This window comes from Aotus nancymaae, unplaced genomic scaffold, assembly GCF_030222135.1.
Source record: "Aotus nancymaae isolate 86718 unplaced genomic scaffold, 86718_ANA_hifiasm-v0.15.2.pri h1tg000058l, whole genome shotgun sequence".
In the NCBI taxonomy this organism is placed as follows: Eukaryota; Metazoa; Chordata; class Mammalia; order Primates; family Aotidae; genus Aotus; species Aotus nancymaae.
Window position 1 is genome coordinate 8,214,898 of NW_026988472.1, and position 17,100 is coordinate 8,231,997.

A 17,100-nucleotide genomic window follows, 5' to 3' on the forward strand; every position below is an offset into this window, starting at 1 on the left:
CACATTCTGAGAAGCTCAATAAAAGTCTGTATGTGATGAGTTTGATGGCATTTGCAGTATAGTGTGTTGACGTGAAAATGGAACACAGGAGAGGAGAAGAAAGTGAAACTGACTGGAGATGAGTGGTCATAGAAAAACAGAACACCAGGAGAGTGGGCTGTTTGTATATGTGTGAACCTGCTCACTTGAATTTCACAATTCCACTGACTTCAAGGCTCATGTCCTCGGTTTTGCCAATATAAGACCAAATGATATCTAAGCCTTTCACCTATAAAATAAAATAATGTAATTACCTGGCTTCTATTAATCTAACAAGGCATTTATTCAAGAAATATTTCTTGAGAGCCTATTTAGCATCAATAACACTGTGTTTGGGAAGCCTTCAGTGCCATGTTCAATGCAGGCCCACTGTGAGGCCAAATCCGAGGCTGAGGGAGTAACAGAAGGTGCCAGTTACACTATGAAGTTAAGATATCAGGAAAACACTGGTTCTTGATGGTTCTGAAAAAAGGATAAAAGACCACGCCCTTTCTGAGTGAAGAAAATTTAGGTAGGGAACTATCTTGGGTTTACACACTTCTATATTATTTTCAACACATATTTTGTAAATTAGTTGTTATTCTTTATAGAGCATGTAGCTTGTACTATTACTAATAAGCCAAGAAACAATTCTTTCTGCCTATCAAGGCCCAGGGCCCCTGGGTTCTGGGGACACAGGGAAAATCCAGGCTCATTCAAGTCTTCAAAGCTCTCATAGTCTAGTGGGAAGATGGTTATGCAGAAATATAATTTCCAAAATTATGTAATGAGGGCTTTGGTAAGGGTAAGAACAAGAGGCTCTGGGAACACAGAGGAAGGATCCTAAACCACAGCCAGAAGGATGGGTAGACAGGATTAGCACAGGCTCCTCTCAGAGGTTGTGAAAATGAAGTAGATATTATTATCCCCAATTTACAGGTGTGGAAACTGAGGGTCAGAGAGGTTATGAAACTTACTCAAGGTCACACAGCAAGGCAGAAGTGGGGCCAAATTTCAAGTCTAGTCTTCTCCAACCCCAGCGTCTCATGCAGTTTGCATTACCCTAAGCTCACTCTTCTTTTTTTTTTTTCGAGACAGAGTCTTGCTCTGTTGCCAGGCGCCAGGCTGGAGTGCAGTGTTGCAATCTCGTCTCTCTGCAATCTCTGCCTCCTGGGTTCAAGCAATTCTCCTGCCTCAGCCTCCCGAGTAGCTGGGACTACAGGCGCGCGCTACCACGCCCAGCTAATTTTTGTATTTTTTAGTAGAGATGGGGTTTCACCATGTTGACCAGGATGGTCTCGATGTCTTGACTTCGTGATCCGCCCGCTTCGACCTCCCAAAGTGCTGGGATTACAGGCGTGAGCCACCGCGCCCGGCCACCCTAAGCTCACTCTTATGACAATGTCATCTGTTTTTATTACCAGCCACCAGCTACACTTCCTGGTGCTCTGCTTGCTAGAAATTTTTTTTTTTTAAAGTGCTAAAAACAGTTTTAGGATCAGCTATGTAATTTGTGAAGTCCAGTGAAAAATAAAAATGTGGAACAACTGGTTCAAAAATCATTAAGCATTTAAGATGGCAACAACACATCATTAAAGCAAGCAGGGGCCTGTGCAACTGTACAGCTCACGTGTCCATAAAACCAGCCCTGTTCAGTATAGTAGCTGATTGTGGCAACTTCCAGGGAAAGGCAGCTGAAGGATTTTCGGGTACTTCCAGGTTCCCCGTAGAGGAACCCTGGAGTGAAAGCTGTGCTCAGCTGTGAGGAGTGCAGAGCTCTGAAATGGGCCTTTCACCTCTGCCCCTTTCCCAGTTCACAGCTGTTTCTGGGGACTGGACACCACTTAGACAGGGGTACACAAAGGGAAACTACAGATAGGGCACACGAATTCCCAGGAAAGACCTGTAATGTTGCTGTTACTTTCCAAACTTGCTCCTGCTTCTTGGTAGATAAACCTTTCCTACACAATCAATTATAACCTCCTGCTATGATTATTTTCACGAGTGACATGAGTTAATGTGATTGGGCTAGAATTTTTCACCTTCGATATGAAGTTTAGGTTGATAGAGTTAACTTTGCACAATACAAAACCAACACCATTTCTCATAATAAATAGCAGTAGATGAACATGTCCAAACCATTACCTTCACACTTGGCAAAACAGTAGTACTCTCTGCAGAAGCGTATCATACAGTTTACTCACAAAAAAAGTTAACCTCGGCCGGGCGCGGTGGCTCACGCCTGTAATCCCAGCACTTTGGGAGGCCTAGGCGGGTGGATCACGAGGTCAAGAGATCGAGACCATCCTGGTCAACATGGTGAAACCCTGTCTCTACTAAAAGAGAAAATACAAAAAAAAAAAAAAATTAGCTGGGCATGGTGGCGCGTGCCTGTAATCCCAGCTACTCAGGAGGCTGAGGCAGGAGAATTGCCTGAACCCAGGAGGCGGAGGTTGCGGTGAGCCGAGATCGCGCCATTGCACTCCAGCCTGGGTAACGAGCGAAACTCCGTCTCAAAAAAAAAAAAAAAAAAAAAAAAAAAGCCTGGGTAACAAGAGCGAAACTCCGTCCCAAAAAAAAAAAAAAAAAGTTAACCTCTCAAAGGGCCATGAGAGTCCACAGTTCAATGTGTCTTTCCTCCATATTATATTTTATATAACCTCTCTTCCTCAATGTCTTTATCTATAAAATGGGCTCAATATGAACATCTACTTCCTAAGGTTGTTCTGTGAATTGTGTTAGTATATGTATACTTATATAACGTATACAAGCATACTATGATTTTTACCTGTTATATCTGCATGCCAGGTATTGTATGAAGACAAGTTGCAGTCAATAATGTTAATCCTTGGTGTATTCCATTCATTCGTTAAAATCAATATTTTAAACAAGATACAAACAATGCCCGGAGGAAAATTACTGTTCTCAGAAGCATTCACGCAACTACTGCAAGTATAAATTTGTTAAATTCCTAGAGTTTGTGCCTCCGAGGCTCAATCCTTGTTTTTTTTACATTTTTGCGCAGTGGCCTCTGGTATTGGTAAAAACGTTGCTCAATAGCTTGTGGAAATGCCTTCGTATTTTAAAGAACTAAGTACAATAAAGGCTGTCCCTCTCCATTTTTGAAACAGCCAGTTAGATTTTCAAGGTATTGTTGTTTTAGGAAAGACCAATAAAATGTTCTGGTTTTTCCTAAAAAGCGGCAGTCAGAAATGTCTGGACACGTGATCATAATCCTAATCAGAATAAGAACCATCTCTACTGGGCACTCACGATGTATAAGACACTGCTGGAAGCACTTAATATGGACCATCCATTTTAATCCTTAAATAATGTTAGAGGATGCACTCTTACTGTGCCCAGTTGACAAATGCAGAAGCTTTGGATCCCAGATTAACTAACTTGCCCAGGGTCACACAGTGAATCAATAGGAACAACAGAATTCAAACCCAGAAATTCTGACTCTGGAGCCAAGCTCTATTAGCTATGAGATTTGGAAAATCACAAAGTTACTTTGAGCCTCAATTTTCACATCTGTGAAACGCGAATAAATGTAGACCCTCCAATACTGGGAGGTTGTGACTTGCTGCACTGAAACTGTCTACTTCTTGTCTTAGTCTTTGGATATCTGGAATTACCGAAGAAAAAGAAATAAAACAGAGTGAGAGCTTTTAAAATGTGTTCTTTCCTTAGGAAGGACCTTGCAGGTCCCAGAAACAGTCTTGAAGAATGAGGGTACCTGAAACATTTTCTATAAAAGTGGCAGGATGTTGGGACCTGGTGGGTACACAGGTCCCACTTGTCCCTGTGGACTCTTAGCTTTGTGGTGTGAATAAAGCATGAGCAGGACCTGAACAGGACCCTCCAAATTGTGACTAGGGCACTTTTTAATCAGGTCTATGCCTGTACTGTTCACATACCAGAATAGCAAAGGAGAGGAGAAATATGAGAAGGGAGTGAAAGGGAGTTTCTTTTGCTGGTTTGCTTTTTATTTTTTCACTGTATTCTTTTAATGTGGTCTCTATTATGCTCCTACAGCTTAAATTTTTGAAAAATAGCTGAGTTTAATTACAAAAGTAGCTATATGGTCAATGTGGAACTTGTAGAAGACCGTATCACCAGTTATTAAAGAACCAGATATACACCTTGTTCAGAGCATGGTGTATGCCCATGTATTTCTCTCCAAATGTCCACACACACCCTCACGTATCTGCTCAAACTCAACAATTATTTTTGTTACACTAAGATTATAGATTAACACATATTTTCACTAAATGACCATTTCCTCAACAGTTATTAGCCCTGAATCACCTTCCCAAATTCTCCCCACCTGCAAAGACCTCAGAAGCCCATTCCCCACACATACACTTTTTTTTTCCTTTAGAAACTGAGACATGCCCTTCTCAAGCTCTTGACTCCTGCTGTTCCCCATTTCCTGATCCTGGATCTTCCTCCCAGCTTCCCTACTCCCATCTGGGTTATCTTCCCCTCCCTCTCACCCCACACTTCATCACGCCCTGCTTCTTTCCTGACCCTGGATGTCTCCATCACCCCTCCTTTTCTCCAATCACCTTGGGTTAAACCCTGCCCCCTTTTCTTGCCCAAGTTGCAAATCATCTCTGCTAAGAGGGTATATAGAGCCTAAGTAGGAACTTCCTGCACATATCCCCATTTCAATCAGTGGGAATAAATTATTGCTAGAACAGTATTTTATTTCTTCTCTCACCCAAAGGGTAAGCTAGTATGTTAACAATTTCCTTTAATCCTCTAAATAGAAGATAGGATTAACGATTTTTTGAACCGCAATAAAAAAACACACCCCTACATTTTTAAAACAAAATCAACACTTTACTAATTAAAACAGTTCATAACAGAAAGCAACTTGGAAAACAGAAGTCTCAGCTCAAGGGCAAAAGCAAACTCTTGAGGAGGACGGTGGGCCAGAATCAAAGGCCAAGAGCAGGTTAAGTGCTAGGTGGTGGAGTCATGGGGGAGGGGAGGCTTCAAAACTACGCAGAATGTTGGTTAACAGCTAGAACTTTGGGAGACCTCGCAGGTAACTACAGGGCAGGCAGCCCATTCACAAAGTAAGTAGATGTTGATTCCTTCTGTGAGTCTTAGAGGATGCTCACAGAAGGTCACAGCTCAGGTGGTGGTAGGGGATGAGCTGTGCTCTCTATTTCTGCCTGCTCTTCTGGAGGGACAGGGCTTGGAGCATAAAGCTCAGGCATCAAGGCACGCCTAAGGCTAGCAGGGCTAGGAGTGGAGATAGATCTCAGGCCCAAAAACTCAGGGGAAGAGGAAGAGGAACTCTGCCCAGAAATCTTAGTCGGGGAGGAGCGACGACTTGTGCCAGGAGACCTACTTGGGGAGGGGGACGAGGAGGAGGAGCTCTCATCCCACTGCTGAGGGATAGGAAGGAAGTACCTCCCAGGGGGTGAGGGTGAGGAGGCACGCATACGGACTGCATGCCAAACAGGTGGGGAAGGACTCCTTGGCACCTCGGGATTAGGAGAGCCTGAGCTGCTCTGAAAAGCAAGCCTTCGTAAGCCAGCCCCATAGGAAGGATTCTCATCAGTTGGCCCAGACACAAAGCGGCGGCTGAGAAGGGCTGATCTTCGCTGGGTGGAACGTCTCCGGATGCCAGTGCCTGGCGTCATGCTGGTGCTGCGACGAGCAGGGGTTGACCTTGCTGTGCGGCTGCGAAGGGCACGGCTTGGCGGATGGCCACGGCGTCGGAGCGGAGGACTTGGCCCGGATGCGCGGCCTTGGAGGGTAGAACCTGACCCGGAAGCAATTCTGCGGAAAGCGTGGCTGCGGTGATCAGGGCCTGGCGCAGATGCACGGCCTCGGCGAGCGGGGCATGGCGCAGATGCACGGCCTCCAGAAGCCGGGTCTAGCGCAGATTCGGGGCTTAGACGAGCGGGGTCTGGCGCAGATTCAGGGCTTAGACGAGCGGGGTCTGGCGCAGATTCAGGGCTTAGACGAGCAGGGTCGAGATGAATGGCAAATGGTGGAAAAGGAAGGCCTGGCGGGGCGGTGCAGCGTTGGAAGACAGGGCCTGGACCAGATGCATATCTTTGGCGAGCAGAAGCTGGCAGGGAGATGAGACTTTGGCTAGCAGGCCTTGCCTCAGAGGCATGGCTTAGGAGTGCAGGGCCTGGATAGGTTGCCTGACTCGACGTAGAAGCCTGGGAACAGCGACGGCTGCTGCGCTGGGACCCTGGAGAAGATGGCGGCAAAATCCTAGTAAACAGACACCGCCCTGGAGGCTTCTGAGCACAGGCACCCTGGTCGCGGCAGGGCTGCTTCTTACGACGGTTGTTCCAGGGGCTCTTGGTCCCGGCCGGGTGCTTGGCGTGGCCAGTGGCCTTCGGGGGTGGCCCCACAGCAGCCTGGCTGCCCTCCTCAGTCACCTCACATCCAAGGTCTTCGTGAAGACTGCAGCAGGCCTGGAGGTCAGAATGCCTCTCTGCCGGAACAGCAGCCATGATGGGCAGCCCCGGGTTCTCATCGGCAATGAAAATGGCAGCAGCGGTAGAACCGGCTCTGCTGCTGCTCAGGGCGGCGCCGCCCGAGGGAGACGCCTCGCTGGAGACCGTGGGATCGGAGGCAGCAGGCTCTTGATTCCCGGTCCCGCAGGCATACCTGGAGGCAAGGGCGGCTTCGTTGTTTGGTCTTCCCGGCACCTTCTCCTGCTGGTGCTTCTGCTCGGTCTCCATGTTGGTCTGGGTGACCGTAATGCTAAGTTCTCCCTTAAGAGAGCGAAGAGCGCAGCTGCTACTGCTGCTGGAGGAGAGTGCGAGCTGGTATAGTAAGAAGGTGGGTGGAGTCCGGCCAGTGCTTACCTCTGATTAGTGAGCTAAATGTCACATGACTCCTCTCTTCCCCGGAGCCAACCAACTCCGAGCCGTGCAACCCGGAGCCAGGCACCTGTATTCAACTCGGTGTGTGTGCTCCAGCCCCCGGGGATCGACCCTTCGACCCTGGCCGCTGGGTCAATAGTGTGAATCTTCTCTCCTCACACGGGTCCCCTAAGACGTGTGTGTGTGTGTGTGTGTATGTTTCTACGTGAACGATTTGAGTCACCCCAAATCGTGGCTGAGGCTTAAATGGTCATTTGAAAGAAATGCCACATTGGCCGGCAGGTTTTATCTCCTAGCCAGGTGTCCCTCCTCGCACCCGGTCAGGACAATGGGCCCATGGATGACGCCCGAGGGATCACTCCGGAACTCCTCCAGGCAGGAGGTCTGGTGGGTTTCAGGGTTGCACAGAGGCCTGAAGGCAAGAAGAGGGAGGGGGCCCACACCGTCTTGGCTCTGGATGTTCAGCACTGCTGCTTCCCTCAGGTCCCACACACCAGAGGGGGATTTAGAACTTAACAGTCAGATGCTTCTCCCTGCCTTGTCCCCTGAGGCACTGTTTGGGATTGCCTAAGGTTAAGGGTAATACCGTCCTTAAATATTTGTAAGGGCTGTGTACTAATCCGATAATGAACACACATTAATTTATTTGGCGTGGTCTGTAGTTCCTATTAATATAAATATGCTGTGATGTACAGACTTTGAGTTTAATATTTGGACATTAATTTTTAGTCATTATTTATTACAAAAGGGGTCATGTTCAGTACTCAAAACAGAAAAGGAAATGTGGGAAAACTATTCCTAAGTCCTCACGCACCCATGGACAAATGCTGGAAATTTTTACTTAGATGTTGGTAGAAAGGCCATTCATAAATATTTCATAGTTTTTAAAAATTGTTTATGGTATGAAATGGAATAGTTTCTCCATAGGTACTGTGTTGTAACCTGCTTTGGGTTCCAGAAAGTACACTTTCTATGTCAGTAAACAGATTTCTACAAGACCACTTTAAATCACAAAATACTCCATTTATAGAGGCTTACATTTTCAAACATTCCCATATTGGCCACCATTTCTGTAGTTTCCAGCATCTTACATCATTGTGAGATACATCTATCTCTTTAAAAATTGTTCATATCCTTAAATGTGTCGTTGTGGATAAATTCCCAGAAGAGAAAATTATTGGTACAAGTCTATGCATATTTGTACTTATTTTATTTATTTATTTATTTATTTATTTATGAGATGGGGTCTGGCTCTGTCTCCCAGGCTGGAGTGCAGTGGCGTGATCTTGGCTCACTGCAACCTCCGCCTCCCAGGTTCAAATAGTTCTCCTGCCTCAGCCTCTGGAGTAGCTGGGACTACAGGCGCTTGCCACCATGCCTGGCTAATGTTTTTGTATTTTTAGTAGAGGCAGGGTTTCATCATGTTGGCCAGGCTGGTCTCAAACTCCTGACCTCAGGTGATCCGCCCACCTTAGCCTCCCAGTGCTGGGATTACAGGCATGAGCTGTCGTGCCCAGCCACATTGTTATTCTTTGATTAAAAATATTGGCAAACCAGTCTCCTGAATGTCACTGTTATAATATTTTTAGCAGAATAAAATCGGATATTTAATGGAATTGGTGAACAATTGGGCTGAAATGCAACTCAAAAACAGAATAGAATGGTATTCGGAGTGTTAAATACTATAGGATGGAAAATGGATTTGAAATGATATGCAGGATGGGATGAAATGGAGACTGCAATGGAAACTGGAATAAAATGGGGAGTAGAACATGGGTTTGAACAGGATATGGAATGGAATATTGGAAATTTCATGGAATTTAATGGGAAAATGGAATGAACAGCAAATGGAAACAAATATCTAATGTCATATGGAATAAAAGAAAAATATATGAGAAAAGGAAGGAAGTACAATATGAAATAAAATATTTAAAAAAAAGGAAATCAAAATTGGAAGGAATATAGAATGGAACAAAGTGTGCAATGGTCTAGAATAATTGAACTATGAAATATGCAGTATAGATTTTTAAATACCAGAAAAGAATAGAATGAGATACAGAATACAGTTTATAAAGAATGGAATAGGAATTGAATAAGAAGGGAATATGGAAACTGAAATCTTGATAAAATACAGGATGGATGTAAGTGAAGAAGAAAAATGAACAGAATGTCTGCTCATCATTATTCCACAATCCAGTGTCATGAAACAACATCCATTTTATCATTCCCAGGGATTTTGTAGAGCTAGAATTCAGACAGTAGATAGTGGGGATGGATTATCTGTGTTCCTTGATATCTGGGACATCAGCTGAAACTTGAATGGCTGTGAGATCATGAGATAAGGACAGCAGTAAATGATGAATCCTATATTTTTATAGATGGTGGTGCCACTTACCAAAACAGGGAAAACTTGCTCAGTTGTAAAGATCAGGAAGATGGTGAGAATCAGTGATTCTGTTATGACCATGTTAACCACTATTCCATGTCTGGTCCTAGTAATTTTGGGGTATGAACCCCACTTATAGCTATTCCCTTTGTTCTGTAGTTCAACTTTCACCAGTTTTATAGATCCAGTTTTCCTCTTGGGAGTCATTTAAATTTACTGAGGGTTTTCCTCTTTGAATCTCTGTGGGCCTTAGTCATGGTCCCTGACTTAGTAATAATTAAAATGTTCCCCATCTACCCTTGCTCTCTCTAAAGGAATATATATATATGTCTTCTACTTTTTTTTTGCTATCTTCTAAGATCTCAAACTGTAAAGAAGCCCCTCTTTTTAACTCTATTGTCTTCAATACTCTCTCCTTTCTCTTTGCCTCTGTTCCATTTAAAAGTGTATATGTATCTATGTGCTCATTAAAACAATCTGAAAGGGTGATTTTTCATTCTTTTCATATTTCATCTTCTGAATGATTTCAATGAGCATATGTCACTCTTGTTCTAAGAATATACAGCTATTGTATTCCTGAAAACAATTATATTTAATCAGGTTTTAAGCTATTGTAAGAAAACAAGCTCTCTTATATACTACCAGATAGAATTATAAATTCATAGCACCTTCCAAGATGAAAATTTGATAATATGATGACACATATAAAGTTTACATGAAATGCATAATTCCTCTCCAGGCATGAATTCTAAAAAAAAATACTCATATATGTTCACAGTGTTATATGCTCAAAGGTGATTATTATAGCATCCGTTATTTTTTAAAAATCTGCAACAACCTCAATTTCCAGTAGGTTGCTAGATGCCTATAGAATAAACTTATATAGATTTTACAGGATGTTTTTGAAAAGTTTTTAATGCCATAAGAAAATGGCTATGAGATTAAAAAAAAAAACCCATGATGCACTGTATGTACTATTTACATCTATCTATTTTTACGTTTACCTAGTTATTAAAATTTTGTTCACCATAGTACAGTTGTTGTTCTCAACTAGGGGCACTTTCCACCCAGGGGAAATTTGAAAATGTCTGAAGAGTGCCATAATTGGGAGGAGGAGTTCTACTGGCGTTTAGTATATAGGCATCAGGGATGCTGCTCAACCCCTTTAATGCACAGGAGAGCCTCCAACAACACAGAATTATGTGGTCCAAAATGCCAATTGTGTGAAGTTTGGCAAACCTTGCAGTACAGATTTAGATAACTCAGAAATGAACTCCTGAGCTCAAGTGATCTGTCTGCCTCGGCCTCCCAAAGTGCTGGGATTACAGTCATGAGCCACCAGGCCTGGCCTGATTGCTAAGAATTTACAAAATTTAAGGTATGTAATTTCAGCTCATTTAGATGGAGAAATATTCCACAATCATCAATCTATCAGAGATGTTCAAACTTCTAATACGATCATTAATTTCTAAATATTTATGTATTTCTTTAAAATAAAGAAAAACTGATTTATAACACAGTATAGCTGATATATAAAGAGTAGTGTGGTTGACTAACCAGTTCATAGTAATCTCACTAGCACTCCGGTGACTGGTTTGGTAATAGGCATTTCCCACTTGCAGTAAATAAGATATGGATGCTTGTGTTTTAGGGTTTGCGGGGAAAGGTTTCTCAGCTCTTCAAAAAATAAAAGATACAACATGTTTTTTATATTAAAAAATTAATATATCTCAAATATTAGAATTAATAAATGATTTGGTATAATCACTGGACATAAGGTCAATATTACACAATGGAATTGTATTTCCACATATTAGCAGTAAAAATTATAAAGAGGAAATTTTAAAAATGCCATTTCTTATAGCATCAGAAAATATCAAATACCTAGGAACAAATCTAATAAAAAATTCATAAGACCTTTGTCCAGAAATCAACATGACATTTCTTAAATAAAGAAGCCCTACATTAATCAGAGATATGTCATGTTTGTAGATTAGTCTAATATTATGAAAATTAAATCAGAGAAAATTCTCATCCGAATAATCTATGTATTCAATGCAATGCAAATCAAAATCTCAACAGATTGTTTGAAAATGGAAATCAACAAACTGATTCTAAAATATGTATGGATATCAAAGATCTAAGAACAGCCAAAGCCATCTAGAAGAAGAAATTTGAAGAACTTTCAGTCAGAAAAGCCATCATAATTAAGATAATATGATTTGTGTACAAGAATATTTTGTTAGCAGGAATAAATATATATATGTTTAGGTAAATATAGATAAATAGACCAATAGGACAAGAAAAGAGTCCACAAACAGACACACAAGTATGGTCACCTCATTTACAACAAAGATACCAATACAGTGCTCAGGGAGAAAGTTAATCATTTAAGTAAGTGGAACTGGACAAATTGGATATACAGCCATGTAGCAAAAATAACTTTGGCTCCCAACTTATGCCATACACAAAAATCAATTCCAGAAGCTATAGCTTCTAGAAAATAATATATAAGCATATCTAGATGACCTTGGCGTAAATTATATCTGAAACAACAGAAAAACCACTAATGATAAAGGAAAATATTAACTACAGCTAAACACTCACGCGTGCACACATTCAGAAAACGTTTTATGTACAGAATAAAGAATAACAGTAAGTGCAATTCAACACTGGCACAATATTTCAACAGGTACTTCACAAAATAGGATATTAAACTGACAAATAACAAAAGACTGCCCAAAATAAGTCACCATGGATATGCAAGTTAAAATCGCAAGATGACATCAGCAAACATCTATCAGAATAGCCAGAATGACTATCAATATGAGGAGCTGGGGAGGGTATAGAGGAACTGAAACTCTAACTGCCAGTAGGAGTGTAAATTAGTACCCTTGGAAAACTGCTTGGCAGTACCTATTAAAGCTGAATTTATGCATTTTCTGTAACCCAGCAATTCCATCTGTATTTCTTTTCTATACCTGCATAAACAATCATCACAAATTTAATGGCTTTATTTTTATTTTTTAATTTTTTATTTTTTTTTGAGACGGAGTTTCGCTCTTGTTACCCAGGCTGGAGTGCAATGGCACAATCTCGGCTCACCGCAACCTCTGCCTCCTGGGTTCAGGCAATTCTTCCTGCCTCAGCCTCCCGAGTAGCTGGGATTACAGGCATGCGCCACCATGCCCAGCTAATTTTTTGTATTTTTAGTAGAGACGGGGTTTCACCATGTTGACCAGGATGGTCTCGATCTCTTGACCTTGTGATCCACCCGCCTCGGCCTCCCAAAGTGCTGGGATTACAGGCGTGAGCCACCGCGCCTGGCCGGCTTTATTTTTTTATTTAAACATTGTGCATTTATTTAAGCTCCCAGTTCTACAGGTTTACAGTGCCATACATGGCATGGCTTGGTACTCTGTTCAGGTCTCACAGGGTGAAATCAGCCTGTGCTATCTGTCAGTCAGTCTGTGTTTCTTTCTGGGGACTGAGGAGGAATACATTTCCAAACTCATTCAGGTAACTGGCAGATTTCAGTTCCATTTTTAGCTCCTAGAGGCCTCATGCAGTTCTTTGCCACATAGAGCTCTACATATTCCTCCTCACACTTCTAATCTTCCAGGAAGGGTTCAGGCCGTCTTAAGGGCTCACTTAGTTAGGTCTGGCCCACACAGGCCAACCTCCTTAATTTGAGGTTCACTGATTTGGGAGCATAATTCATCTGCAAAATCTCTTTCCCCATACAGTGTAACATAATCACGGGAGTGGTATCTCATCATATTCACAGGCCATTCTTATACTCAACAGAAGAAGTTCATGTAGATCAGAGATCACTAGAGGCCATCTTAGAATTCTGCCTGCCTCAGCCTGCCCTCTGGCTCTCAGCGATCCAGTCTTTCCCACATACAAAATACATTCAATCCATCCCACAGTCTCCAAATTTCTTTGTATTATAGCATCAGCTCAATTCCAAAGCTCATCTGAATCTCATCATCTGAATCATGAACAGATGAGATTCCTGGGTATGATCCTATCCAGTAAAACTCCTAGGGCAAAAATCCCTCTCCACTTCAGACCATCAGCACTAAAGTGACAAGCTATCTTCCCCCAACACCACTACATACAATGATGGGACGGGCATAGGATAACATCTATAAACATTCTGTTTTATATGAGAGGGAATGGAAGGCAGAAAAGAGGAGTCCCAAAACAGTTTGGATATCCAGCTGACTTCTACTAACAGCTGTCCAAGGCAATTTAGGCTTTCCCTACCATGCATCTCAAAATTCTTCCAGCCTTTGCTTGCTATCCCGTTCCAAAGCCACATCCACATTTTAAGGCATTTACAGTGACTACACCTCACATCCAGATATCAAAATCTATAGTGGTTTCTATTGGTGTGAAACACATTGCTACAGTCTTAGCGGCTTGCACCAACACTCATTTATTAGATCACAGTTGTGTAGGTCAGAGTTCTGTGCACTGTGTGACTGCTTTCCCTGCTCAAGATCTCACAGGGTGAGATGCTCTTGGACTTCCTGTGTTCCTTTCTGGAGTCTCTGGGGAAGAAGCCCTTGCAAACCCATCTATGTTGCCAGCTGAGTCCAGTGCCCTGTAGCTGTAGGACTGAGGGCCCTCCATTCGTTTGCTGGCTGTCAATAGGGGGCAGCAACTCATCACCTAGAGGACACCTGCAGTTCCTTGTCATGTGGTCCCACCAAATGCTCTCTCATGTTTCAAATCTCTCAGCAAAAACCTGGGCCCTTGTAAGTGTTCACCTAATTAGGTAGGTCTTGCTCACCCACTTTAAGGGCAACTGATTTGTGACCTTAATTACATCTGTAAGATCCTTTTTGCCATATGAAGTAATATAATCATAAAAGTGAGATCTCAAAATATTTACAGGTTCCACCCACACCCAATGGAAAGAGATTATACCATTACAGGAGTCACTGGAGATCATCTTATAATTCTGCTTACCGCACAAGTATATATCCAACAGAGATACGTAAACCTGTATTCCAAAAGACATGATAAGGATGTTCACAGTGGAATTATTGGAAATAGTCACAAACTAGAAACAATATAAATATATATCAACAGTTGAATGAATAAAATGGTGGTATATTCATACAATGGAATACTATTCAGGAATGAAACAAGCAAATTTCCCTACATGCCACAAAATGTACAGATCTCAAAAGCATTCATATGGAACAAAAGAAACCAGGCATAAAATGTACATAATTTATAATTCTGTTTGTGTAAAGTAAAAAAAAGTGGGCAAAACTATTCTATAGTGACATAGGTCAGAAGAGTGCTTAACTTTCAGGGGTAATGACTAGGTATGGACATAACACAGGTTTCTGGGGTGCCAGTAATGTTCTATATTTTGGTCTTACTGGTTATTACATGCAAGGGTTCACTTTGTAAAACATCATCAATTTGTTGTCCTATATGATTTACACAATCTTCTATTTAGATGTTGTATTTAAATGATAACAAAGATAACAGAAAGAAAAAAATTGTATGAAAAGCAAGAAGAGTTGACAGAAATATGATTGACTCACAATCCCTTATGGGCAAGTCTAACATCCAAAGCGCTTTGAAAAACATACTTTTCCTGACTAATTTGTCCATAAAACCTGATTTGAACTGATGTGATGCTATTTGTAATTTTTAGATCTTTGAGTGAATATTGGTATGTTTCACTGCAAAAATATCATTGCATTAGATTCCACAATATTACTACAGGCCTTGACGTGGATATTATGTATGTACGGGAGATGAGTTCTGAACCATTTGGTCCCAACAGTTTCATAGAAGGGATTGTGGATGTGTAGGAGCCGAGGATTTTGGTAGGCAAGAACTTAGAATGACTGCAGAGTGCATCAGTTTGATTGAATTTATTGAATTCTTTGTTCAGTACCTCAGATGATAGGATTTTTTTCTCCTTTGACTTGCAATGGATTAATTAAAATATTTCCTAGTATTACATCATGTTCTCATGACTAGGAAACTACCAGGATATGACAGATTTGTATGTACTGTTGAATTTTATGGATTTAAACTTTATTAATAAAAAATTAAATGTAAGTTAATAAGTGAGAGAGATCCACATCTTTCTTTGTGTGTGGTGGACTATCTCTGCCAGGTTTTGGAATCAGAGTTTAGACTTCCTTCATTAAACAAATTTGGAAGATTTCTGTCTTTGCTTCTAGAGTCTAAATCACTTTTTTGTTGGCTTAGGATCTGTGATTCCTCAAAAGAATTGAAAGATTGTATTCAACTCTCCTTGTGCTTTTATCAGTAATTTTGGTTCTCAATCCTAGTGGAACAGTAACACCGTTTTTCTGATAAAGGCATAGCTATTCAAAAATGTGTAGAGGGAGAAGGTATACATAACATCAGATGGATTTGTGAGACTGCCAGTTCCACCACTTACTTAATGTCTGAGTTTCAGCAATTTACCTATCTTTTGAGCTTTAGTGTCTTCATCTGGGAATTGGGAATATAGTCCCTTCCCTTGCATTGTTTCCTCTAAATTTTGTGAAGTGCAATTTAAAAATTATTACTTAAGCCAATTAATGTTCAAACAGTAACATCTGGATCAAAAGTAAAATGTGCATGTTAATTTACAGTCACAACTAACATTAACAGTAAGTGGTAATAACTGTTTTAGGAATTGTATGTATTTTTGAGCATTTATTTAATCTTGAAATTAAGCTTGGTATTTCTATGTATTTTTCTATGTAGAATTTCTACAGATTATTTCTACATAAAATGCATCACTTATTCTTTAATTTTCTCAAAATAACATACATACATGACCTTAAAAGTTCTTAAAGAATAATAATAGTAGCCTTTAATAAAACAAATCATTTGATTCTAAATCCATATTTGCCCCCACTCCTGCTCTGGCTCCCTGAGAAAACTTCTTTCAACTTTTTTTCTGTTTCTCAGGCATTTACCATATTTCTAAATCACAGGGCTTATACTGATTGTAGTATATTGCAAAATGGTCACAAGTGAGACTTCTGGTTTCAGCTCTTTCATTGTAAAGAAGCTGGAAATTGTCACCCCACCTCCTTCTTCTAACAAGAAAAAGCTGAACAAACTGAATCAATGGTTTAAATAAAAAACTTATCAGAGAATTGAGGTTGCAGGGTAAGCCATTACTCTGAAAGACCGATCTAAGGAGTCACTTAAATGGTAAATTTCCTGAATTGCTTCGGGCTGAATGTGGACTAGCATGAGAATAAGGGGTCCTCTACATGTTCATGGGCTTTACCTTTAGGAAAATGTTCCCTTGTCCAGGCAATGAGGGGTGACGCCGTACACCTGGCGTCAGAAACAGCTGTGTGGCAACTCTTCAACCCACACCTCCTGCGGAAACTTTAGCGGCGGTGTGTTGGGTCGGTGATAATGCTCTCATGCTTTCTGTGCCCTGGAGGAGCATGAAGCCGGAGGTTGCAAAGTGGAGTGTAGGTGCTGCTGCTTCTGGCACAAACTGCAGTTGTAATCCAGGATTCACGGGCCTGTAGGGGCTCACACTTCAAGTTGAACCGCGCCTCAGCGGCAGCCCCAGGTACAATAAACGAGGCCCAGCTACCAGAAGGTGTCCAGCAAGACCTTGGCGGCGCCCTAACAGCTGAGCCTCATACACTGCGCGCCCAGGTTCATCTCGTTGGTGGACGCCGCGGGCCCGCGAGTTCGGAGCGGCGCGTATAGCTGTGGGTCTTTGGAGCCGGCCTCGCTAGCCTGCCAGCTTCTTTTCGGTGGTGCTCTTTGCTACCGCTAGCTTCCTGACCCGGGATTGGACAGCAGGCT

The 17,100-nt window shown here is 41.8% G+C and overlaps 1 protein-coding gene across 1 annotated transcript; it reads right to left on the bottom strand.

Moving 5' to 3' along the window:
* Positions 1–5,156: 5,156 nt before the first annotated feature.
* On the bottom strand, positions 5,157–13,947 carry EZHIP (EZH inhibitory protein). Its single transcript, XM_064364304.1, has 3 exons — positions 13,786–13,947; positions 5,849–6,824; positions 5,157–5,800 (listed from the first exon to the last, which is right to left on the bottom strand). Exons 1-3 carry the CDS (start codon positions 13,945–13,947, stop codon positions 5,157–5,159), a joined length of 1,782 nt encoding a protein of 593 aa, XP_064220374.1.
* Between the last annotated feature and the right edge of the window lie 3,153 nt (positions 13,948–17,100).